The following is a 27,001-nucleotide window of genomic DNA, read 5'->3' as shown; positions in this document are numbered from 1 at the left end:
TGGAACAATAGCTCGTAATCATGCTGCAATATTAGAGCAGAGGTATCACATCGTTCAGACAGAGTCTCATATACCTGGTAGAGCCTCCACAGGGCCAGCTATAGCTAAGGTTTACAAAACGGTCTCAATTATAATTCCATTTCACACAGTCATAACTTTTGGAAGCATTTATATCTCAAGCTGATGTTTTCCAGGATTGGCCTAAGCATGTTGGTTAAACTTTTCTTGAACAGCTAAAAAAAAAAAAAAAAGTTTTAACCCCATTTAAAAAGTGCCTATAGCAAAATGGCTGAAAGACTTGGCACATGTTATGGAGAACCAGCATCTGACTTTTTTTTTTTTTAATTGTCTTAATTTTGCTAAGTTAGGAATATTTTTAAATTGCCTTGTGAGCAAGCTCATTTAAAAAAAAAAAACTCAGATCTTCAGGTATGCATTTAATACCAAACCCTGGCACTACAGTACTCGCTGGCAAAACTCCCACTTCAATGGAAATGCAATTTGGCTCTCAAAGCAGCAATACATATGCATGTCTACTTAAATAAGTGTATATAAATCATCACAGATTATTTTATATCTTTCCTACTGGAGCCAACAGATTTGTAATTTTTGTACACTGATTATCTCCAGCTTCTTTTTTCCATTTTGTTTTTAAACACAAGATATAGGTAGAAAATTAACTACAGAAAGGCTACATAGGATGCAAACTTTGTAAGAGACTGTTGTTTGTTCTGGTTATATAGCACCCTGCAGAATAGAATCCTTGCCTATTAACTAGGCTCTTAGGTGCTTAAATAATACAAATAATTAACAGTAATGCCATCTTAATGCCGAGTTAAGGTATTTCATTAAAAAGTTAACACTGTTTCAGGAGAATTAATCGAGCTGTCTTGCACATTTTCCTCTCTCTCTTGCCAGTGTAAATCTAATTCATTATTCTTCTCTATTAAGATACAACCATTGCATACATTAGGCACACAAAATGTTCACTTATTCCTGCTTGAGTGATTTTAATTTTTACAATTCCTTGAACCTTTTTGCACCGATATTGCAACAGAATGCTAATCCTTATTCCTCCTTCTTAATTCTATCATTTTCTGTTGTGCCCCACGTTGGTTCATCATAAACTTTGCAAACTCTTTGTGTGCTTTTATGCGTTTTCAGCCACTTACCATACGTGATACAAAACAGCATTTGAAAACAGGGGAGAAAAAAGTGTTGTGAACACTTTAAACAAAGAGTGTCTTTTAATCCAACTAGTGTTGGTAGCTGCCTCTAATGGGATAATGCCTCAAAGGCAAAACTCTAGCATCAAGTTGCAACATGCAGGTCCTATGAGCTCTGACTCAGAAAACTTTAAAAACAAAGGGGAGGGTTAACAAAAATTAAAAACACAAGTTTATTCCTATGTCACAGCTGCAAAGACAGTAGGTGTGGAGGTGGCTCATTCAATAGTTCATTTGTATGCAGCTGTTGTCATGTTCTGTCATGTCAAGTTTCTAAAGGAAGGGTGAAAATATTTGTATTCTAGCTTGGCAGCATTGTAACCTGTACGAAAAACCTCTTTGGAAAGCTCCAAAAACATTCTGAGGCAACACTTAAACCGAGACTGTCACTATCCATAGTTACACTACTTATTAAGAGAAACGGTAGGGAAAGGAGATCCTGAAATCTGAAGACCAGGAGCCTGCACAGCATTTTTCCCTAGGTGAAATGAAGAGCTGGCAGGAGGAAGGTAATATGGCGATATTAAGTCTCTCGGGAAAGCTCTACAACAACCTACCTGCATCGTATCTGATCGATGGATAAAGAGAGAGATCCAGCACTCTGTAGTGTTAAGTGAACAGGGGTTCAGTTAAGCATAAAGGCAAACGGAGCATAAAGTTGCATATGGACTCTAATAAGCAGCGGCAAAAGGCCAATGAAACCACAGCCCTTACCTATGAGTGGGAGTTCATCCATGGTAATGCCCTGAGATTTGAGGTGCTTCTTGATACAGGCCAGCCGCTGCACGTTGGGTCCCCAGCGCCTGCCTAGCTTGTGTATGTGCTGAATCTGTGTCACAAACCGCATTTCATCATTTAGCTTGCACTCAGGTCTCCAGTCTGGAGGAGGAATCACCCTGCACATCCCATACTTCTCTACCTGAGCTCGGACTGACTCAATGTATATCAGTGGGTCATGGAATTCCTTTGTGGAGGGCCTAAGGATGGGAATCTCCCCCAGCATCCCCCACCCAGACTTACTACTGCCCTTTTCGTGCTTTCCCATTGAGTCTTGTGGCTTGTGCAAGGACTCCGCTTGAGAGGTAGAACGATTTTCACAGGAGGCATTTTCAGTTTTGCCATGTGCTTGTTTCCCTGGCGTATTCTTTCCAGCAGTGGCTCTTTTCGGCCTATTTCTTTCCAAACTCTTCTCTGGCACTTCCTTTTTAAGGTGTCCATTCAGCAAAGGCTTTTCTACAGCTGCCTTTTTGCTTGCAGCTTCTGCCAAGTTGACTGCCCCTTTCATTTTCTTGGTGGGCGACTGTATTTTGTCTATGTGATTCGTCTCTTCCAGCCTCCTCTTCGAATTGCGCAGCCCCTCCCTTAACTGTCTCCCCACCTCCTTAGTGCATGTCTTTTGGTTCAACTTGCCATTGACTTTTACACCATTAACAGCGGTATTGTTAGACTTGGATGCTCCAAGGGATAGCACCTGTTTGCGGGTTTTTGCATTGCTACTTTCTATTTTCCCTGAGATTGTGTGGTTGACAGGTGAACTGGGTTTGTGGTGATTTAGTTTGGTTTCCTTGACCAGTTCTTTCTTGGCTTTGGTGTATGTGACAGTTCCCTTTGTCACTGTTGCAGTATACTTCACAGTTTTGGACGGTGAAGGTCTGACTTCTCTCATCTTTTTGGCACTGGCTGCATTTGCACTCGGAGATGACATTCGAGTGATTCCGTTGACTTTAGAAACCTACAAAGCCAGGAGTGTTGTACAGGGAGTAGAAGGAAGGAAACAGAAAACAGAAAAGTAAATTAATAACATTATAACTCTGCCATGCCTTCCCATTTGCTGGACAACCATATTCTGCAGTTCTGACTCCTGGCCCCTTGTACAATCTTCATGTAACAGTTCTCACCCAGACAAGAGGAGGGACTGGGCATTTAAAATAAGCAAATAAATTAGAAGAATTTTAAAAAAACAAACCAAAAAAATCCCCATAAAGCCAATCTTGCTTTTGGAGAGTATGAAGCCTCTGACATTAAGAGGGGTGAGGTCACCTGCATGTACTACCCTCTTCCTTGTCTACCAGCAAGTCTGTTACAGTAGCACAAAACATAGTCAATCTGATCTACAGACTGATACTTTTATCATCTCTTTTTCCAGCCTTAAGATACTATTCCCTCTCCCACCCAATTTCCCTTAAGTGCACACACAATTTACTACTACTTAGCAGACAAACTAACCAGACTATCCTATCTGCTGCAACCAGAATGGGCACATTTTGCAAAAGCCACACACGGAGATTCAAACAAATCTTTTGGTTTTACATACATATAAAAATAGGTATTGAACACATTATGCACCCAACAGATCAGGATGGCCATGAAGGATCCGGTCTGTCATACATATGAAATCTTGGGAGGCATCTTGTTGCTGAATTTATTAATATGAAATAAAAATCTGTACAGTAGCTTAGCACACTTTTTCAGGTTTGATATCTGGGCAGTTTTACTTACACAGACTTTATTATTTATCACTATATCACTAATATGTCATTGCAACTTACAAGTGCTGAACTGTACTGTTTTCAGTTAGGCACTTGAACCCTGTTATGAAACTAAAATTTATATTTTAATTATTACAAGTGTTAAGCACCAAAAGCAACCCTCATCTTCAAAGGGAATTATGGAGTTTCAGCACTGTCAAAGCCAAGCCCCACTACTAAGAAAATGAAGCTCAACTTTAAACATTTAAACAAGTTTCAACATTGCTGCCTCACCTCCTCAACTACTGAGTGCAGAAAAATATATCCAAAATCAGGAACRTTGATGAACGTTCTCAAAGTGAAAGCAAACAATATAACCACCCTTTATTAGCGCTCAGGTGAATAATTACATTTCTACAGTTATAACACTTTCCTTTGGGATTTCAAAACATTTGTCAAATTAGTAAACATGGCACTTTCCCTCAGATAAATGCAAAAACTATAATCACTTATAAAGTATGGATAAAATGGTATTAAGTAGGGATAAAACAGAGGCTGAAAAGGACCTGCTAAGGTCTCACATTAAGTGACTTGCAGAACAGAAACTAGAACCTAAGAATTTTGATTCTGTGTACACACACATGCGCGTATAGGCACACATTTACTGTGCGAACCTTCTCCCTGGTGCTCCAGAAACCAGAGCTGGAAGAGTGCTCTTTTAAAACCCATCCACATTCTTGTCCTTCATGTGGCTCCAAGGTAGAAGAACTTAAGGAAATCCAGTTAACTGATGACATCAGTTTTTACCTTCAGCCTTTGAAAGATGCATAAGATATTACCTGGAAAGCAAACACTTGCTAGAAAAATGCATTTGTCAGTTCCCCTTGAAATTTAGACAATACTCTGCATTTGAAATTGAGGCCTGGGTTTGAATTTACAGGGATTTTTCACTCCCCAGAGCAGCCATGGGTAGAAACGTGTTGAGACAGTGTCTCCTGCCTGCGGGAGTCACAAAATGTGTTAAACATATCTCTGGCTTTATAAATAGCCAGGAACATTGATTACAGATTTGGTTTTGACTAGTAGAGAGGAACTGACTGAGAATCTGAAGGGGAAGGGTAATCTGGATGACAGTGATCATGAAATGAGTTTTCAGTCCTAAGGGTTGACAACAGTAGAGATCGGACAATAGACTTCAACAAACAAACAAACAAAACCAAAAACCCCTCCAAACCCCCCAAACTTAAACTGAAACAATTCCCACTCAGAGGAAAGAGACAAAGCACAGAGCTTTATGGCTGTTTACAAAGTTCTTTAATGATGGGAAAATTGGAAAGGAATCATAGTAAAAAGTGGAACAATAGTAGGCGACTAAGGGCAGCTATAAAGAAACAGCAAAAGCATGTATGAGTAAAATCAGAAAGGCCAAGTTGCTAAAGGAATTTCAGTTAGCAAGGGGCATAAAAGGAAACAGGAAAACGTTTTATAAATATATTAAGAATACAAAGACAACAAATGACAACAGCAGTCTACCACTACACAAGGAAGGAATGCAAATACAGCAGATATGGCTTAAGTGTTTGTGCTTCTTCTGCCTTAGTCTTCAGCAAAAGTACCATTGTGACTGAATACTTATCAGATATATAACAAAATCAGTTTTAACAAAAGAACTAGGAAAGCAACACAATAGGCTAAAGTGTACCTAGATAACTTAGAGCTGCTGAATGAAGCCAAAGTGATGAAGTTTAGCCTAAAATACTTAAGGAACATATTTAAGAACTCTTGCAGGAAGACAGAGATGATCCTGGAGAAAAGTGGAGAGCAGGCAGAGTCTGCCTAACTTCAATCCCTATGATGATTCTGGAACAAATTATCAATTAATTTGTAAACACACAAAAGATAGTAAGATCATGCTAAAAGTAACAAACACGGAGTTGTCGAGAATAGCACATCAAGCTAATTTAATCTTCTCCTGACAGCCCAGCAGGTATGAGGCACCTTTGTGTCAGCAGGGCTCCTGCCACTGTCCCATGTGACATTCTGTTGAACAAGCTCCTGAGACATGTAATTACTCTAAAGTGGCTACACAAATGGATTGAAGAAAATCATCCTCAAGAGAAGTGATCGTTGTCATAGTTCACTGACATGCTGGGAGAGCATTTCCAGTGACATTCTGCAGAGACCTGTCTCGGGCTCAATTCCACTAAGTAATTCCATTAGTAACTTGGATCACTGCAAAACTCACCAGTAACACAAAACTGGAAGGGGCTGGAAGCACTTTGGAGACAAGGTCAAAATCAAGAGTAATCTTAAAAAACTGATTTCAGAACATTTTTGCAATAAGAGGAAGTGCTAGTCTTAGGAAGCATAAATCAAATATGCACAGAGGAGGAATAACGTTTGGGGAACACAGTGAGCTGCAAAATGTGATGCAGATACAAACCATGCAAATCTCTTTCAGAGGCTTATTAGTAAGAACGCCAAAGGCAAGGCCCAGGAGCACAGGCTTTCTCACTCAGTGCTATGCTCAGCACTGGGTCTGCACGGTAGGGAAGAGGTATACTTTGGARAGAGTCTAAAAGAGAGCAAAAATGCTCAGGTATTTAGGAAGCATGCTCTTTACTGAAAAGGCAAGGGTGCTGAGCTTTTTAGTCTAAAAGAGAAGACTATGGGAGAACTCTGTAATGGTATTCTAACACATAAGGAACTGTTCTGAAAAGAAACAGTGAAAACTTTTTCCATATTGACCGGGAAAAGAAGGAAAAAAATACTCTAATTGTTTGCAAAGACGATCTGAGGTGCCATTAGGAAAACTTTCTAATGAGTAGAAAGGAAAATCCTGGAAGAGGCTGTTAATTGATGGTGTGCGGTCACCTTTACTGGAGGTTTTAGCTATACTCTGTTACGCACAGTCAAAACACCACCTCAGAGCGAACAGGCAGGCTGTGCGGAGGTACCTTGCCACCCCGGTCTTTCTATGATTTTTTTGAAGAAGTCATGACAAGAAGTCTGAAGAGCCATCCAAGCCACTCCTTCAGTGAGGGAGGGGTGACACAGGGCCCGAGAACAAAACACTGTCGTGGGCCAAGTATGGATGGAGAAAGGCAGGATCCTTAAAACTCCTTATCTTCAAAGGAAGACAAGCCACCGGCACCAATAGCTTTAGACCAGAATTAAAACTGCCAAGATACAAAACTCCACAAAACTGAATTCATTAAGAAAACAGCAACTTATCCCAACTGTTTAGAGTTGTTAGAATACCTCCACGTAATGAAAGCTTAGATCTCTCAGGGCCAAATCTTAAACTGAAGAAGTACATAAATTTCGGCTATCTAGCCTCCAATCCTAGACTATACACATGCTCTTTTGAGTCTTTATTCAACCCTAAAGAAATTATTCCAGTGAAGTTACAGGTCCTAAAGTAGAGGAACATTCGCATTTGAGAATACCCTAATGAATTCACTTATTGTTTTCTGGTTGCTAACTTGTTTTTCTTAGGACTAAGGAAACCCTACAAGAAAGGAGCACTGTTGAAAACCTCCTCAGAACTGTAATCTTTCCAGAGTAGATACAACTTCACACAACTTGTTTTCAAATGCTTCTCCCTCTCCCCTCCCCAAATACCCACAGACATCTCTAGTGCATCGAGAAGGCATGGTATAATGTTTGAGATATGGCAGTACCATATAGACCAGAACCAGAATACGCTTCAAAGGGAAATAGGCTGCAACAAACTTTTTTCAGCTGGAAACAAATGGAACAAACAATGTTTTCATAGCCCACCATCAAAGCAACAGGTGGATGCAGGATTTCACATTGACAAATGTGAAATTCTGCCTGGTCAGTAAGCACCTAAGCGTTCCTGGTCTCTACTTGTCTCTGAGGACCCATCAGACGATTGGAACCAAAAGAAACAAGAAATGGTGGTAGGCATTTTCTTACCTTTCTACTGTTGATATGTCTCCCCCCAAACCAAACATACACACACAGAGTCAGCCTAAAAAATTGGCCACACTGCCAGGTGCGCAGGTTCACCAAATTGGGGTCTATGTCACAGCTCCATCCCGAGGCAATGCTTACACTGAGCGCATAAGAAAGAAGTCAATTTAATTCAAATAGCAACAAAGTGACTGACATTAGCCTTACATGACTCAAAGTCTTGAGCTAAAGGTGAAACTAGGGACACCAATAAACTTATCTTTGCTTTTCAGCTATCTTCTTGGTTTTGCTGATATATTTATGTCTTCAGACCACTCCACTTTACTGAACATTTTCCTTGCAGTAAAAGCTGGTACAATAGGTTTTAAACTTTGTTGGCTTTTTAAAAGCATATGGGACCAGCACAGTCTTGCAGCAACTTGTTTATTGGATTTGAACTGGTCTACATACACACCTCTGCACAGCACCTAGGATCCATCCTCCAGACACACACACAGGCACAATATACAGCCAACAAACAACATGTTAGAAAGCAACAACAGCAATAGCGGCAGTATTAATAGCACCAACAGTGGGTTTGGTCCCAAAAAATTTCAAGTTATATGACTGATCTCCAAAATTCATTCATAAAAATACTTCTGCAATGATATAGGAGTTTTGCAGAGCTAAATTACCATATTAGGCCAAAAGAGGGCCTCATTGAACTACATTTCCTTTGTCCACAACCCCTTAAGTAGGGGATTTGGGAAGATAGCAAAGGAGGAAGAAAGAGAGAGAAAGACAGAATGTGACAAGTGCAAATGCACACCAGAAACAGAAAGAAAAGAAGAGAGGAAGAAAGAAAATATCATGTAATTTCTAGCGTTCTACCTTTATTTTCTATTAGACCAAACAATACAAAAATACATAGATAAACCATGTAAATATATATGCACAAGGAGCAAAAACATATTGAAAGAAGGAGGAACATGTGGCTGGCACCCTGGCACTCCTTTTGGAAAATGCTGAAGAATTCAACAAAGACTCAGGATAAGAGCAGAAATATAGTGCTGTCTCCCAACTGGAAAGATTAAGGTTTTGCAGAAAGGTAAGTCACCCTCTGGCAAAATGCGTAATCCACYTTTAATTAGTTACAGTAAGGTTTTCATTAAAATTGGTAAGAAAGGACTTACGTCACTGTGGGTTGCAGAATAAAATTAAAAAGTCTAGCCTTTAAATTTTATTTTTAAAAATTGTGTCAACTTCAGGGCCCCTTATTTTCTGAAGTTTGAGGATTACCATGAGGTGTCTGTATAGAGTGCATGTAGTTTGTACTGCATTGCTTTACCATTTCACTGTTTTTTCATAGCATGATTGAAAGCATCTAATACTCTATGAAGCAAAACGGACTTGAATCATGAACAAAAGTTTTTCCACACCTGTCTTTTCCCTTCTCAGGGCTACCTTCTCAAGTGACAGCAGTTGACTCTGACAATTTTTTTTAACCATTCCTATTTTGATAACACAACTTTAAAGCATTTCATCCAAAACTTTCTAGTGAGTTAAAAATAAATACGTAAAGAAGTGCATCCTTAAGTTTTGGAAAACTTTTTCCCTGTGAAGAGCTCATGGCAGAGCATGTCTCAGAAGGCCCATATGATGTTGAAAGTCACAAGAAAAAAAGCATAAGAAGAGATGCAAAAGAAGGCAGGCATTCAAGCTGATGACTAAAAAAGCAAAAATTGTCATGATGGAATAAAGAGTGGAAATCCCACAGAGGTACAGGAAATATACTGTAGATAAACTGCAGGATCTCAAATCTGATTTAGAAGATAATACAAATSCAGCGGAGGCATTTCAGGAAAAGCTAAACACCACTGAAGCACAGGGTGTGGAAGGTTTCTTTGGCAAGAGCACTGCTATTTTTTATTTTTGCTGTTTATAATTCCCAAGCCCATGACTGAGAGGTGTCATCTAAGGCCTTGATGGGCCTAAAGACCACAATTCCAGCTCCGTGGTCTGCAGACCAGCCTATGTGGAAGAAAAGGCATTATGTGCCAGCAAAAAAAGAAGCGTCTCTGCAGTGGTCTGCTGCAGATTACCCACCACAAAGAAAGAAGAGGTGTAAGTGCAGCAAGCTTTTTCTACTGCACTGTCCCCAACCCATGCACTTGCCTGACCAGTCCCCAGACTGAATTAGTTCACATAAGACCACAGCTGAGAGAATTTAAAAGGGCACTGACTGGGGATTTTTAAATTCTTTTATAAAAACTTATTTATCAGCTACCACTTTAGGATCCCTTTGATCCAACTATCAAAAACAGATGGAGACACTTCCTGCCCAAATGCCAGTCACAACCACCATATGATCAGTCTGTGAAACTTTTACACCCAAATCAAATTCAGGCTGTGAGAAACCTGTTGCTGGATTAAGGTTTTGCTACTTTTCAGCTAGGTAATACAAAAGTCCTGAATTTCTCCCCACCTGATACTACCACTGTGAAGGAGGAAATATCCTGGAACACCTTATCTAAATGTTGGGCAAGATATTTTTCCTGAGGTCTGTGCTACCCTTGTACAATACAACCCACTCAAGCATAATGTCAGTTTCTCCACAACACCAGTAAGCCTCCAAGATAACCTGAGCAGACCAACCATACACATGTGGAGCTCATTTTTCCGAGTGCTGTCAGCCTTGGCACTATCAGCCAAGAGGCCAACAAGGGTGCCAGTTAGAAAGGTTTAATAAATAGCAGTGTGAACTTTACTCTTTTATAGGTATACATTGCATAATATAAAGATGTGGTTATAAAACATGTGTTATCATAATGACTTCCTATGTATATATAACTTTTCTTTTTTCCTTCTTTGTCTCTTTCTCTCTCTTTCACTGAAAATTAACTCCCTGCTGTCTTCAGAGCATGCTTTTAAGGATTCCAATGTTCCCTCTGTGCCAGGTAGTGAAAATTGGAGCTAGAACCTTAAAAGTACGCGTTTCCCACGTGTCCGCAGTTGACTACGATTCATTACCTGTTTCCTTAAGTCCTGAGCCGATCTATGAAGAGTGTGGTGGTTGTTAGAGGTGAGCCCTTTCGTGGAGGAGCCAGTGTTTGTAGTAGGATGGTGATTAGCAGCAGCCTGGTCTTTTCGGCTCTCAGCCTTGTGTTCGCTGTTCCTCTCCTTCCCTGGTGTGGCCTCTTTGCTTTTGTGTTTTGGAGCAGGTTCTTTCTCCTTCGATGATTTGCCGGACCCATTGAAAACTGAGAAGAGAGAAAAGTAGACATATGAGTATTAAGAAAAAAAAAAAAGAAGAAAAACGTATGTTTTTCCAAACATATGCATATCCAAGACCAAACTGTTCATTCAAAACAATCCAATCTTCTCTGCTGTCAATGTTGGATATTTAGTGGGTGTCTTATTATATCAAAAGCAAAATCAATACAGAAATAGAAGCGCTACTTTGCATATTTATTTACATGAACAGATTTACTTAAGTGGGCCATCATCTTTAATTGTTGAAGTATATTATCTTCAATATCCAAATTAAAACAGAAAAGGTATATTACTGTTTTGATTGACCTAAACACAGATTTATCAATTTCATTTTTATTTATGGCAGTTTTAATTAACCTTTTGCTTTTGCAGTGAGGGAATTGTAAACATAGAAAAAGGATTTATTTTTACATTAACATAAAAGAAAGGACATGTTCCACAAAAAAGCATATTTTGTTTTCATCAGTATCCAAATTGCTGAACCTACCTGACAGCAGTTTGTTTAAAGCAGACAAGCTGCAAATAGAAAAGGCTACCTATGCAAAGAAAGGAAAATCCTAAAAACTATTTGGAATGTGTCAGCTGGGACCAAAGCTGAGCACCCTAGCCTTCTGCTGAAGTGAAAAGGTAAGTTAAAAGTGATGCTTACAAATAGAAAACATATTTTTAAACAATAAATATTATGCAAATATATGCAAGTCTATCTCAAAAAGTTTAGCTCCTTTCACTCTGCTGACTATAGTCAATATATCTGAGAATAACCGTTGGTCTTTTATTGTCAAGTGAACACAAAAAACTGAGGTTTAAAAAAACAAGTCAAATTTGTCCTTTGGTTTTTTTTGTTAATCAAAAACTCTAGTAAATATGTCAGTGCTACCCTGTCTTTAGTGAAACACCTGTCGGAGGGCTTGTGCCCTCCTTCCTTCTCTACTTACCTGCTCTTCCTTTTTACCCCTCCTTTTTGCCACAGTTTAGGAAAGGATGTAAATAAGAAAATTCATAAATATTTAGCAGCATAAATAACTAAAAATCATATTCATTACACACAACACACTATCTGGTTGGGAATCTTAACTAAATGAATTAAGTTATTGTTTTCTAGTGGAACAGCAGCATTATTTTCTCAATAAACATGGTATGTTCCCTTTTATCTAAACTGTGAAACTGAGATCTCTCTACAGATGTCCTGTCATATCACAGTATGTATTAACAGTAATAAGAATACAAACCTGCTGGACAGAATAGGTGCATCTAGGCTGCTTTTGAGTAGACACCGACCTCTCCTTTCCCACCACAACTCTGAAAGCTAAAATTCCTGTAAGCTACTGATGGAATTGCTATTCAGGTCACATATCATGTCCAGTTTGGTGGTAAATGTTAAAGCAGGTTGTGTAAAAATTTGTCATTGTACATTATTCCATCTCTTGCTCCTTCCCCTTTTCCTCTTGCACAAATCAAGCAAGAACTAGCACTAGGGTCGCCTCTTCCCTTCCCCAGAAAAGGAAAGGGCATGTTGTGGTCCAAAGCGCCTAGATCCAGGTAAATCACAGGTCTGAAAAGAAATGCTGTCCACAACGAAGACCCCACCAACTCCCTTGTGGTCCTCAGCACTCCTGAGGTTGGTGCAAGCGGTGCTGCCGCCAGCAGCCAAGGATTTCTCTGTGATTTCCCTGAAAGTCCTGTAACCTCCATGTCTCATTTTCGTGATGGAACTGATGGTAATTGCCACCTTTCTCGGAGAGTTCGTGACAACACATTTATCCTCCTTGGTAAGGAGCTCTCACGTCAGGTGGAAGGCACTACAAATGCACTCAGCACTACTATTTATTTTTAATAAGCTATAGCACAAACAAATGATGGCAGCTTTGTTAATGTGTATTTCATCACTGCCAGTGATACTTCTCTTCAGAGGGAACAAATTGTATATACAGACCTGCACATACAGAAACGTTAAGTCAGAGAGATTAGTTTTCTGTATTCAGTTGCCACTTTATAACTGAAAATTACTAAAACAGAAAACACGGCCAAAAAGCCAAACTGTGTGCTTTTATGGTTCACCAAAAAAAAAAAAAAAAAAAAGAAAAGCAAACATGAGACAAGGTATATTTTATATGCAACAGCTCATTAATTTTAAGTGTCGTGGGAACCCTGCCAGTTTTACCCTCTGAGTAATTATCTTTTGTCCTAATTTGTAAGATTCTTGAAAGGGAGAGGAAAAAATGTTCACCACTCTCACAGGAAAAGCTTGAAAAGCTTAAACCCTGAAAACACAATAAAAGGGGAGAGACCTAGATGCAAAACAGTCCTAGTCATGCTGTCTCTAGTTAAACTGGAGATGATATCAGTTTATATAAAAAATCAGTATTTGTTTCCTCGAACACCTATAATATTGTTATTTCCGAATAGGTATAAAAGCCTTTCTGTAACAATGAGATCTGGCAAATTCATGAACATATTATGTGAATAACTATCAAAATGTAATGTGACTAATTACAAAACTTCATAACAAACTGAGCATTTTAGGGGGAAAAAAAATCCCCCAGGTCATGATTCTGCTCCTGTCTGAGTAAAAATTTAGAAATAAGTTATGTACATTCACAGTGTACAATACAGGATTAAACTTTGGCCCAAATACCTAGTAAGACAGTTCCACGCAAAGCTGAAATAGTTGCCAGTAAAGAAAGACCAAACAGCCTCCTCCCATACACTCCCCCCAGGAAATGTCTTGTTGAAGAGTAACTGATAATAAGAAAGAAACATCCACTTCTCAAAGGAAAAAAAAATGACAACCCACCCCCCAAAACCCTGCACAAAATATTACCGAGACCAAATCTGATTTAACAATAAAACGACTAATTCTTCTGTGTCTTCTTATGCAGCAAATTGCAATTCCCCTTCATGTCTGCCAGCCCTTCAGTATTTGTGAGACACATAGGAAAGCACAAAAGGTGTACCTTATGGTTTACTAAGCYTGTAATACAGGCATGTTACAGCTACAGTCTGCCATCTGAGAGATAACTCTGCCATGCACGACGGCCAGTGCTCTGCTCCCAGTTTGTTTTTGTTTCTTCATTTAGCCAATAAAGGTCTCATCATTGAAGCAATAATTTCATCAAAAATAGAAAAAGGAGAGAAAGAGAAAAACAGCCCAGCGACAAAACTCATATTGTTAAAGGAAAGCTCTTTTGGAGTCTTGAATTATAATTATTTTATGCTACCTTAAGCAAACAGTTCCATATTTCCAGAGCAGCATTTAGTTAAAGGTAAGTGACAGACAGAGATACAAACAAATAGTTAAAAGTGTAAATAAATTATAATTGCTTTCAAACTTCAAAGAAAATAAATAGATACCATTTTATCCGCCTCTGTCTGAATACCCATTCTGAAAATGCTGCTTCCTCCAAAGCAATTATTATTATTGTTAAGCTGAAACAATAAGTGTCCCACAGTGAAACACTTGTGGGTCTTTTGGTAAGCAATGATGATCAAATCCAAAGAAACTGAACCACTACATTCAAAACTTGCAAGCACTGGGGGTTTTAAACCACTGATACAAATTATAGTACCAGAGCAAAACATTCTGACAGGCGCAATCCCGCGGACGCAGCAGAGCCGGCCCTAGGTCTGCTCTCCGCCAGCAGCAGCACTGGACCCTGGACGCGGGTGTTCGCAGGGCATCCTATACGGTGACTTCTGGAGATCTCATCTGAAACCGTGACAAAGAATCCCTACACAAACCACAGGGGAAACTGTGCAATTTGTGCCTGTATTAGGCACCCAGGTGTGGCTATAAGAATGGCTAAACCCCCCCATTCGGTAAGGTAAAGCCACAGATGTGCTCACCTGCTACAGATTAACTAAGTACTCATTAAATTAACTGAGACTGTACTCAGTTATATAAATTTGGCATGTTTTAGCAATAAATTTTTTTTAAGTATTCATCTGAATGAATATGGTGCAAACATTTCATAGCAGAATCCGGCCATCTACTCAGAAGCCACTGATAACATGTATGATAACCACACTTTCGCTATTTAAACACCACAGTTACTGAACGGGGTTCATACAGTAGCTGACTCTATGGGCAAAGCTTTCTCTCACAAGCCCTCCTTGAGTTTATTCCTGTCCCACATTTGCTTGATACTTGAGATACTGAGTGACTCTACTGGAGAAACAGCGGAGAACTTGTGTATGAAGCAAGATTTCTGCTTTATGCTGATGCTCAGGAAGATAAAGACACAGATCATACACGCACACGCATGCTGCATGTAGCAGAGACTGCACTGTGTAAAGCAAGGGATTGCACATTCAGAAAACTATCCAAAACAAAGAGGGGAAAGATAAGAGTGGAAGGGAGAAGTTTTGTTTTTAGAAGGAAAAGCAGGAACCTTGCCAATTTTCTGAACTCGAGCCAGCTATTCCAATGCAAACCTCATGTTGTTACACAGATCATGTTTGGGAAGAGATGTAATATTAATCAACTTTCTGGCATTAAGTATCCGTTACTGTACAAAAACATTCTTGCTCTGGCTTTAATTCAGTTTTAAGTCACTGTAAAAACATTTATGTGGCTCTCAAACAGCCTTAAAGGACCCAAGCAATAATTCTTTTCCCTCCCGCAGGAACCAAAACAATGATCTACTTCCATAAAACAAACTATTTTAATATTGTCAGTTGTTTCCCTCAAGTGCCAGGTATGTTCAGACCTGCACAAACCATTTTTCAGAGAGAGAAGCTACCTTCTTGAGCGCCCAGGTACTATCTAGCTACTTGGGGTCAGCGGCGAAGGTGCATTTCCGGAAGAATAAAGGACGACGTCACGACTCAGCTGGCGTTATGCCATACAAAACCCGGCGGTATAGCTTTTTCTGTACTTCTCGAGGCCTACCCCAACCCTCTGCCCGCTGCGGGTGGACGGCTGCCTAACACAGTTCCCCAGGCGGTACGCTGGCAGGAGGCACGCGGCACGCAGCCGCAGCAGCTAGCTCCAAATTTCTGTTTGCCCCTGTCAACAGCACAGCTCCAGATGCCAGGCGCAGAGGAATACCCTGGGACACTGAGAGGAGCGTTACCGGTATGAGGCACCATCCCACCATCTGCAAAAATTCAGTACCAAGTGTCTCATCTCAGCGCAGACTCGCTGCTCTCACCTCACTATCACGACACAAACAGCACCAGGGGGGTCACGTGCGAAGCAGCAAGTCCCTCCAGCGAGCGCCTCTCCGTTACCACAAGTCTCGCACCATGATAACAATTCTATTTTTTTTGAGCAACTTCCAGCTCTCCTATTCTTCTCCACAGGTCATACATCTAACTGCTGAAAATCCGCAAATCCCCAAATGTGTTGTGCCTGATTTGCATATTTAAATATGCAAATTACTGCAAAACGGGTAATTTTCATGTTACGTATTTTTGCAGAAAAATTAAATGTGCAAAAATGTTTATTGCAACAATTACTGGTTCCATGGTCTTTCAACAAAAGGCTGTAAATCATCAAAATAATTGCCTACCCATTAACTATTGTAGCTCTGTGCCTGAAATTTTCTCATTCTGCATTTTAGCTGGATGCAGAAAATATTTTCTTTTAATGTTTACCTCTTCAGGATTAATTTCACTGAAAAAGATGCATGAGGCTAAGATTCTGTCTTATGTACACATCTACAAATATCAAATTAACTTAAAAACAAAACTAAACAGGGAGATTCGGCCATAAATTAGAATTTCCTCACAAAACACTCAAATGCTAATGTATGTAAAAGTGATGCCATTTAAGCCCAAGACACAAATAGTACATTGAATTATATCCTGAAATAAGAAAATATAAGTATCTATGATCTTTTCCTGCCTGAATTTTATTATTATACATGTAAGGAAATTACTCTGCTAATTTATCCATTGCAAATTGAGAATTGAAGTATTTTTCAGTATTTCTGGTAACTGAGGAAGCCAGCACTACAGCAGAGTATAGTATTTCTAGTGATGCCCGCTTACTACAGCCTAACAGATCTGTTTGAAATACGAGCCACCAAAAAAAAGGCATCTATACAATTTTCTCCCCTGCTCACTTCATGCAAAAGGCATACAGAACAATTTTTAACTGACCGGGTCAGGAAAGCAGAACATGGATCAGTAACCATTTTTGACCCTGTTAGAGTAGCCTTTTCCAAAACACTGGAATTGAGTTCRCTCTGGCTAAGGAAAGAAGACTATCCTACAGGAAGAAGTCCAGTTACAAATAATGCTGATGAACTCTGTTTTCCTAAATGTAAACCAGAATTTAATTGCTTGTCCTCAGACACCGAAGACAGACGCAACATTCCCAGGTAAGCTGGCTCAGATGCACACTTGTCTCACGGTTTGAACTTTTGTACCTCTGCCAAAAGTAACTAATCCTGCAATCACCTTCTGCAGCCTGCTATGTATAATTTCAAGATTGTCTGTGCAACTGTATCTGAGTACACTGCTCCTCCTGAGGCCCTTTTCCAGTCCACAAGCCCTTACCGCTCCTTTCAAGTGGAGCAACGCCTATCCCCTTTTGCTCTTTTGATAGGACCGATAATCCAACAACTCCCTAACTGCATCTTCCAGCTCCAGATCCCAGTCTGCCTAACAAAACACTTGGCACCTGCAAACATTTTCCTTCAGGAGCCTGCAGAGAAAACCTTATGTTGTGCCACAGAAGGAAATCAAAGTAGCATTTATTTAGTCAGGAGGAATTCGAAGATTTAGTTTTAAAGTAACAGAGACCTAAGCCTACCATCTTACCTATACCCGGAATTTCCTCCAAGTCGTAGGGAGATGTAATTTAGACTCAGTGCCTCCCTGTCCCCCAGGGAACCGAGGTACAGCTTGCTCGCTGAGAACCTGCTTTCAGTGCATGTCAGTCTGCAGCAGCTGATGACTAACACCCTCCTCCCTCTGCGTAAGGTCAATTTTGTAATAGATCCGTGTCTCTCCATCGCTTCCTCCTCGGTGTTGGCAATACGCCCACCCAGCCCAGCTGTGGTTGAGAAGCTTCTCCCCATACCTGGCAGCTACACTGAAGAAGAAACACTTTGTTTAAGCCAATGTTTCTGCCTGGCTTCTTTCATCAAATTCCTTGCATTCAAAGCAGTGCACTAGTCTCAGATAGCCTGATGGTCATTTAAGGTCCGTATGAGATGCAGACTGGGAAAAAAGTAGGTATTTGAGCAGCGTGCAAGTGTTCTGAAACCTGACGTTCGGCATTGAAATACCAAAAATCATGGTGGTACATACACTTACATTCAAAAAGGTCAACAACACAGTGCAATTACAATGCAGTCATCTGAATTTGGGCTCTATCTGCTGCAATATGCACATCTTCCCTAATTTTCCATATGTTAATTTTGAAATTCACAACAAACTTACTTAGAAGGTTTGAAGTTAAAAGGGAACTACATGCTTTAAAAAGAAGAGATCCTTGACATACTTTCCATAAAGCTATTCTAACATAATTTTAATATACTGAAGCAGCAAGAGGGATTTCTCTATTCCAACTAAATGTTCATATGGTTTCTTAGCTGGGAAAATATTCTTTTGAAGTCAGCAGCTATATGGAAACCAAGTGATTCAGTTGATTAGTTTCTGGCCGTTCACCATTTAAAACCAGCTATAAATCATAACTCAATTAAAATCATTCTGATTAGGACCAAAATTCCACACAGAGTTTTAGAAAGCTTCTAAAACATCCTTGTCTTAAAAAGATACAAATAATTAAAGACACAAGCCTCTGCTAGCTTTATTACTTAACTTGACAGAAATGTTATCAATGGCATTTTGAGCAAGAGGTCAACCTAAATGACCTCCTGAGGTCTTCTCCAACCTGAATCAATCTATGACATGTACCAGGAGATCGTATCTTAACCCATAAGCACGTAATAAACTCACGCACATTTTACTCTGCATTACAAGACAGCAGTTCTTTTGCAAACACAAGCTGAAAGTCTTTAGACCAAATCTTTTCCTTTTCTTAGTGAGATCACTGTAAATTTAAACATGCTAAAAAAGACAGTTATGTGAAGAATAAGCCAAGAGTTATGTGCAAAACAACCCACTTGACATGAGAGATCATCTCCCCAGAATCTTTACTAGTTTTTAAGCAAGGCAAAAAGCACACCACCGCTATCCAAACCTTTATCTGCTGCTAACATCTAACATGTGTCAGACCCAGTCTAATCAGCTGAAGTGTGGCAATGACACAGGATCAGTTTTTGAAAGCACAGCTCTACCATTTTGCCTTGTGGCGACCGCAGCAATACCTTAGCAAATGGTTTAACCACAAAACTATCACTGCCTACACTAAGACACTTCATCAAGAAAAGACCTGCACATTGCTACATATCCCTTTTACACACTCCCATGAAGGTGAGGGACAAACATTTCACTTGCCAAACATTTTACCCTACTCTTTAACAGTTAGCATGTCAGAAGTACTAAGAAAGTAGAGAGGAAAGGCACAGGTAATAATCCCATTCTTTAGATAAATCTACGTAAGCAATAAGGTTGGAAAGAGACAAGGCAGTTSAGCTAATTATTCCAATTCACACAGTAAGCTATGCCACGTTATACGTGCTGCTTATTTGTACTAGGCATTTTCTATTTAGTTAGCCATCCAAAAGGTGGCTCAACAGGCTAGGTTAGAGCAAATGTGTGCACCCTAATAACATCCCATATTGGTGTCAGAAGAGGATATTGACAAATGACTTCACCCAGGAAAGTTGTTCTGGCCCCCACTTAGTAGAAAGAAATCATTTGACGCTGTCTAATGATATTAATCAAGCTCTGAACCTTTGTTGCTCTATGTCATAGCAAATGCTTAGCATTTCAGGTCCAAAGTGCTTGACTACACATTGTACACTAAAAACAAAAGACTTTAATTCATTAAAAATAGACTCTCACGCTAGATTAAGTTCATTTGGTGCACCTGTCCCTGGTCTGGCTTTGTGTGTGGTCTCATTTGAAACAGACACACACGAACCAGAACCTACTTTATTCACAGGAAACAAAAATACCATTGGCTGTCAACCAAACTAACAGACACTGAAAAATGGGAATACCCCTGGGTAAGGAGATTTTGATTAAAAAAAAAAAAAAAAAAAAAAGACAATGAAGTAGAAGAAGGAGCTGCCTTCTGCGGGAATTCCTGTTTCATCACCTTTGTCAAAACATTTCACATTGTCTCCTATGTATTTTATAAAGGTCTTTGGCACATCTATTAAGGCAGCAGCTTCATTTATGCTCACTCTGATATATATTGATAAAGATTTTGAAGCTATTAGATGGCTCATTAAGTCTGCCTTTACTTACCCTCAATTAAGATTTCAGGTGTCTCTGGTTTTGAGCTAATTTCAAAGTGACTGCCATCTGGGACACTCTCAAGGAACGTGATCAGCTCCTTTTGTAATGATATATCACATTTAAAACTCTAAGGCAGCAGTTCTGTTATGTGTAATCTCATTTTCCACATACAGAGTTTTGTGTCTGTTATGTTGTTGGTTTTACTTAGACGTCAATCCAAAGCGCCAAGTTTTGATCCAGGGCTTTTATGGCATTAAAGCTTCTGCTCACAGCTGACAACTGAAACGCTATTAGCCATAAGGTTCCCCTTCCACTTTTCCACAAATGGTTCACAAAAAGAAAGAAGAGCTTGAGCTTGGGTGTGCAATAAAAAGCAGATTCAGGCATGGTCATGAAAAGCAGTTCTGGTATAACAAGTGCTTCTTTTACAGAAAAGTTCCTTTTGAAAAGCAGACATGAGGAGCAGCAAGGCCAAGTAATCAGGATCTTTTACGCTTTACTTCAGAGCAGAGAGTAGCACCATAGAAGAAAAAAAGCAGGCATTGGTCACAACCATCTCTCCAAAAGTAAATTGTAGAAAAGTAAGGCCTTCCTCTCAGTCCTGCTAACAGGAGGGGAGCTGAATGGGCAGTTAGCAGAAGGAAAGATTTTCATGGCAAATTAATACTGAGGAAGGGAATGGGGAACAAAAAATTCATGTTGAAATGGTGTCTGGCAGGGAGGGCACAGAGTTACCAGGATTCCCCAGCTCTTGCTGGGGAAAGAACCAGGTCACACATGACTTTGGCAATAGAGCATTATGGCAGGCTCAGAAAGTTTTCATCCTGACGTGCAGGTCTTCCATTTCAGGCAAGGTAATGTTGCAACATAACTGATCAATTTATCAAGAAATGACATGAGACCATCATGACAGAAATACTTTGCAACGAATGCAGTTTTTGTTGCTTTGTAAGGAAATAACCGACTTGATAGGAAGCTTTCATGGAAGAAACTTTTATGTTACTGACAGCATCAATGCAGTATCTTAACCTRCTAAAACTGTGATATCAATATTACATTTGAAAAAATAAGTGTTGCCCCTTTTGCACATTTTGATAACACTTATAAAGTACTTAGATTTTTATATTTAACTTCAATAAAACAAAATCATCCTAGTTTAAACATCAGTCTCAAAAGAGCTAGAGAGTACATCAGAGATTAGCTTTCATCTGTGTCACTTTAAGTAGTCTCCAGCCCTGCATTTATAGCTCTTTCACACACACAGTTCAGATTCTCAGGAGAAACAGGTTAAAACAGAAGATGCTGAAACCTTCTCATCACGCTCCATTTTCTTGTTATAGCCTGCATCAGTTTTCACCCAGATCCAGAAGGATGGAGAAGGATTAAGTATATTCAGTCCTTACATTTCATTACTAGGCAGTGAAAGGGAATAGTATTATTTAGGACATACCTTGCCCGTTTGGAACATGCTTATGCGTTTTTCCTTTCCTGGGGGTGGACTGGCATGATGATGAAGCATTGTTTGTGGCTGTTTTTGTGTCCTCTGTCTCCTCATCTTCTTCTTCTTCATCCTCGTCATCCTGAGAGCTTCCAAAATATACCATGTTGCTGGGCAGGGCTGGAGAACCTGATCATTATGAAGAAATGGTTCAGCATYGTTATATTCACTTATTACACTAACCACATTTGTCATAATCTACTTTAGTGTATAATATAGCAAAGATACAGAGATGGAAGGTCACACTAGTGCATGACTAGCTGTGGATTTTTTTTTCATTTTTTTAGCAAAAGAATACATATGTGCCTAAAAAGCAGGGTTCTCCAAGCCCCTCCCCCCCAGCAGATTCTATTAATAATTTAGACAAGCAAACAGTCTTGCTACAAGCCTTAATTAATAGCTTTGTATATTCAGAAAAGCAGTAACACACATGCTTAATTTCAAATATGTGCTTAAGTGCCTTGCTGAACTCTTATGGTGTGAACCAGAAGCTTACAGCTTTGCCAAACAGAAGCAAAAGAGAGCATAAACAAACCAATCTGCATCACAATAATGTTTTTAAGATATTATTACAATAAAATATTAGTATTTAAACTTCACAATGCTTTGTGCAGTATTCTGCAGTATTCTGCAGTATTCTACACAATGCTTTGCAGTACTCAGCAAGGGGAGTAACTGCTTCTCTTTTACACAAAGAGAAAACTGAAACACAGAGATGCTTAAATTTGTCTAACAGGTCAGTAGCAAAGGGCAGAACAGAAAAAAGGTCTCCTGACCCCCAGCGCGGTCCTCTTGAGGACACTGCTTCGCACCTCCTGCTTATTTCACAGGCGGTTCCTTCTGATCTGGGTAAGTTACAACCCGCAATTCCCCGAGAGAGGCGTCAGAATTCAGAAGTCTAGCAACAATACAGGATCGTAATTTAAATTTACCTCCTGCATAAAATTTCTTTTGTGCGTGTCATGCAAAAGTCTATAGGATTCCCTGCACACAACTGTAGCACTTGTTACACAACTGTTCCCAGGACACAACTGTAGCACTCTCATAACTGTTTTAATATACAGAAATATTACTGACAACTAACGGACACCCTCCCTTATCTCAAATATTAGTTGCCATTTTGAGATGAGTCTCCTGTCTAATCCCAACAGGGATGGACACACGAGACTTCTCCATATTCACAAAAAGATCTTTTTTGATGAAGAATAGGGGGAAAAAAAGAAAATCAATAGAAGTGGAGAATGGGGACTCATTGCTTCATTATTTTCCTGTAGCTAAACAAGACAGAGGACAAAGAAAGCTGTGCTACACAGCAACACAGGCTAGTGACTATTTGGCTGATGCCTCCTTAGCAAACTGCTTTGGTTTCGGCTCTTCAGAGCACCAGTTCTGCTTTTTGTCTGATTTTGCCTGTGTTGGTGTTGCCATTGCCAACAGTTAACTAAAGCTAATTTTGGGGTCCAACTAAGCTTGTAGAAAATACTCTTAACTATAAAAACTGTGCTTTAAGGAATGGATACCTAAACATGGCACAAAAACCAGAATATGCTGTTCATACGATGTGATCCTTTCTAAGGATCACAAAATCCTCCCTCAAGAGTTTTCCATTAGATTTACAAGGAGGGATGACTCCTTCTGGCACAGAGCAGGCAGAGCAGCTGAGGGGTACAGAGTGGCTGTTCAGAAAGGCAGTAAGGGGCCGCTTACGAAGGGGACACATCTGGCATTAACAGAAGCTGGGTACTACTATCCAGGAGGCCAAAGTTGGTGGCAGTGAAGCCACATGCATGTGGATCACATGTAAAACCTTCTGCTCTTAGTCTCTGTAAGAGCCCCTTGCTCTGCTGCTGGAGGAACAGCCCACCAGACACCACCTCCCTCCCCCAGCAGCCTCCTTCCTACCATTGGGGGAAAGGGTCAAGAGGGAAAAACACCTCTAGAGTTACTTTCTGGCATCCAAATCAGGATTTTATCGAGGGGAAAAAAGAGAAGCCAAAGGTGGCCACACACAGCAGCTGGACTCCGCTGCTCATTTCTGCTGGCCATGCTATCCACACTTTTTCTTCCTCCTGCCTTGCAAAGTACACAGCCATTTTATTTCTCTCTTGAACTTTTGCTAAGGGTAGGCAGCAAAGGTAACGCTCTCTCTTCCTCTCTCAGGCAGTTTTGGGACTGAAGCTGGCATGGGAAGAAGCAGCAGGAACCCTCCGTGCTGGCACCCTGCGCAGCACATAGATGGCACTGTGGGGGACAGCTGTGGAGCCACTGCAGCAGCACCTATGACATGATGATTCTTCCCTCTAGAAATAATTTATACGTTAATCCATTAAACCTGGACACAAACATATGGACACATATGCTTACGTCCTATGAGGAAGTCTATATTAGCCTTTTGCGCACCACAACCTTCATATTTACATAGACTAACAATCAAATAAAGTAAGACTGCTGACGTATTTCAAGGCATGGGAGTTGTAACAACTTACAAAACCAAAAACCTTGGCATTTTTTATGCAAGCCCAGAACTTTTTGGCACACCCTAAGCAAGCATCTAGAGAAGGTAAGAGGTGGTCAGTTGGAAGCTAATGCTTCTGCTTGGGGGCAGCTTTAGTCTCTGATACCAACTAACTAGAGCACTCCAAACCAGTAACTCTAGGACACTGCTGCTTGAAATACAAGTTTCCCTTTTTCTTCTGCATAGGTACCCAGATTTGTTGTATCGGTCCAGAATTTACTGGCTTTGCAAGCTCTGTCAGTTTGTACCATGTGTCAGTTTTAATCAGGATCCTACATCTGACACCATCAGTGCATTAATGCATCAACCAGCCATGGCAGTAAAAGAAAGTTACTGCACAAACCAATAAGCCAGTTTTCAAAGATTAATAGCTGCATGGCTTCAGGAAGCCAGATAAAATTTGAATAACAGAATCACAAACAGGCATGCACTAATCTGGAGATAATATTTAAAAAATGATAGGGTGGGAGAGAATAGTAAGTAAAAATTAGAATGCAAGGAAGTAATAAGAAATTGTATGAATAAAATGGAATGAGCTTAGATCACTTTGCAAAAACGTGTGAAAGATGTTTTCCCCTCAGGACAGTATCAGGGATGGAATGGATGTGTTAGGAACCCCCCAAATTAGACTCAAACACAGACTGAAATCACTCTATTATAACTAGAGAAATAAATACTGTCAGAAATACTATCATTCTGAGGCACTAAAATGGGAGACCAGATATAGTGTCTGTTCATTAAGCCTTGTTTTCCTAGGCCTTCACATCTTCGAGCTTTTTGGTCAGCTGCCTTTCAACTGCAACCAGTGAAAAATAATCTGCAACACAAACGTTATCATCACAATTACAATTTTTTTTATTTTCTTTTTCTTTTTTTAAATGGAGAATAAAATGTAGTACTACGTGAATCACTTAAAAAGGAAGGAAGGTTTAACCCAACTGGGAGAACAGATACGAAATACCTAACTCCTGGTATTCTATCGTTGTAACCCCGGTGCATAAATCTTGTGTTGGAATGACGTTTTTTAATCCTTTCCAATTGAGATCTATGAACAACAATGGCTAAACTGCATTCCTCAGACAGCTGGGGCTGCTTGGAGAGAACGTTTCCAGAGAAATTAGACTAGCAACGTCCAATAATACAGGACAGTCCTGCTGGTCCTCACTTTACTAATCTAAGCACTCCGCAATATGAGGCCTCAGAGAAAAGTTGGCATTCACTTTGAGTCTCCTGCCATCTCCCCTTCCTCTCTCCAGCCTTCTCTACACTTTTATTAAAGATGGCTTGCAAAATAGAAAGAAAAAAAAAAGGCTAGACTCAGGCATTTTTATTTTATTTAAACAATATTATGGATGTGAGACACCGAAACAAATCTAAAAGTTCTGAGTTTTCTTGCTTGCTTTTTATATTGCAACTCTTTTTATCACTGTCTTTTAAATTAAGTTTTCAGCTCCTGAATAGCCTCAAATATTATTTGATACCACTTCCACTTTAACTCAATGTAGCTAACCATGTTCAAAACGCTAAGAAAACACTAGTTTAAAACCTTCAAGTAGGCTGCTCGTGGTACTCAAGATAATGCAAATTTCTTTTACGGGCAAACTTAAGGAAATGCAAGCCTGTGAGTACACTCCAGTTTCGCTCAAGCTGAAAGCACAACAATTACGTTGACTAGATAACACCTAAGGTGTGCAAGCCTGAGCAGCTGACGCGCACTGGTGGTTTACCCCAAGCAAAGACAAGAACCGCCCCCCCCAAAAAAACCAAAACCTCCCCTTGTTGAAATAAAACTCAGACGTCTAATGAATGAAGAACTAATAAAACTCATACGAGTAAAGTTTCACTGTAAGAATGAAGCTGGGTGATCGTTCACCTTTTTTAACAGGATTCCTGTCCTAACCATCCTGCATAGTCTCTGAGACCGCACAGGGATGGAAACATGAAGCCAAAGCCTACCTCTGCAGGAGACCAATTTTTTCCTCAAAGCTGCTAATTTATATAAACAATACAGAGTAGTGTGGTTGTAGGCATGAACATTTAAGACCATTGGAGATCTGGAAAAGAATGAGCACTCAAGAACTGGATTTGTTTCTTCCAACTATATCAATTGGTCTCATAAAATATAGTTTTCCTCATAAATCTTGCCTGTCTTCATCTCAAGTTAAGAACATGGTGTTTCTCCTAAGAGACACAGACTTTGCTGGGAGTTGTTGCTCTCAAGTTTCATTGTGTATAACAGATATTTATCATGAAAATGATATATGACAGCAAGAAGATAAAAAATCCTCCAAAATGGCATGAGAATGATTCTGTGAATAAGGAAAACTGCAGGTTCACCAGATGTGTACATAGACACACATTCACAGATCATAAAGTTATAGGTGCTTGCTTGATATTTTTTAATTGACTATACACTACTCTGCACATTCTAATATTTGAAGTAAGTATTCTTGTCTTTGCCAGGACACACTCATCCATAGAAACACGAGTCAGCTATGCTAGTTCATTCTTACACACCTTTTACCAGCCAGACAGCAAGAGTAAAGATGAACAATCATCCCTCCTCTTCCTCTTTTCCTCCCCAGCACCAAGATGTGATTCTCAAAGACTACCCAGGGCAATTTTAAGAGCAACATTAGAATTTATTTAATGACAAACAACAAAAAATAAGAGATCCAATGCTCTGGATAGAGGGCAACATCTGTACCCAGGAGGCAGCACGTCAGGTCTCAACACTCTAGGTATATAATTCTCTCCTCCTTTGCTTTCCATCCCCAGGAAACCA

General features: G+C 39.8%; 1 protein-coding gene across 2 annotated transcripts in view; it reads right to left on the bottom strand.

Annotated features, from left to right (window-relative positions):
* Positions 1-27,001, bottom strand: part of JARID2 (jumonji and AT-rich interaction domain containing 2) — a 69,750-nt gene that overhangs the window by 30,877 nt on the left and 11,872 nt on the right. Inside the window, exons 2-4 of one of the 2 annotated variants that reach the window (XM_026073321.1) lie at positions 21,654-21,830; positions 10,643-10,872; positions 1,941-2,958 (exon numbers count right to left, since the gene is read on the bottom strand). In XM_026073321.1, coding sequence (XP_025929106.1) covers positions 1,941-2,958; positions 10,643-10,872; positions 21,654-21,830 — 1,425 coding nt within the window. The remainder of the gene's footprint in view (positions 1-1,940; positions 2,959-10,642; positions 10,873-21,653; positions 21,831-27,001) is intronic. The other variant, XM_026073322.1, reaches the window with a different exon arrangement.

This window comes from Apteryx rowi, unplaced genomic scaffold, assembly GCF_003343035.1.
Source record: "Apteryx rowi isolate R43461 unplaced genomic scaffold, aptRow1 scaffold_366, whole genome shotgun sequence".
Classification (NCBI taxonomy): domain Eukaryota; kingdom Metazoa; phylum Chordata; class Aves; order Apterygiformes; family Apterygidae; genus Apteryx; species Apteryx rowi.
This window is presented reverse-complemented; position numbering and strand designations above follow the sequence as displayed.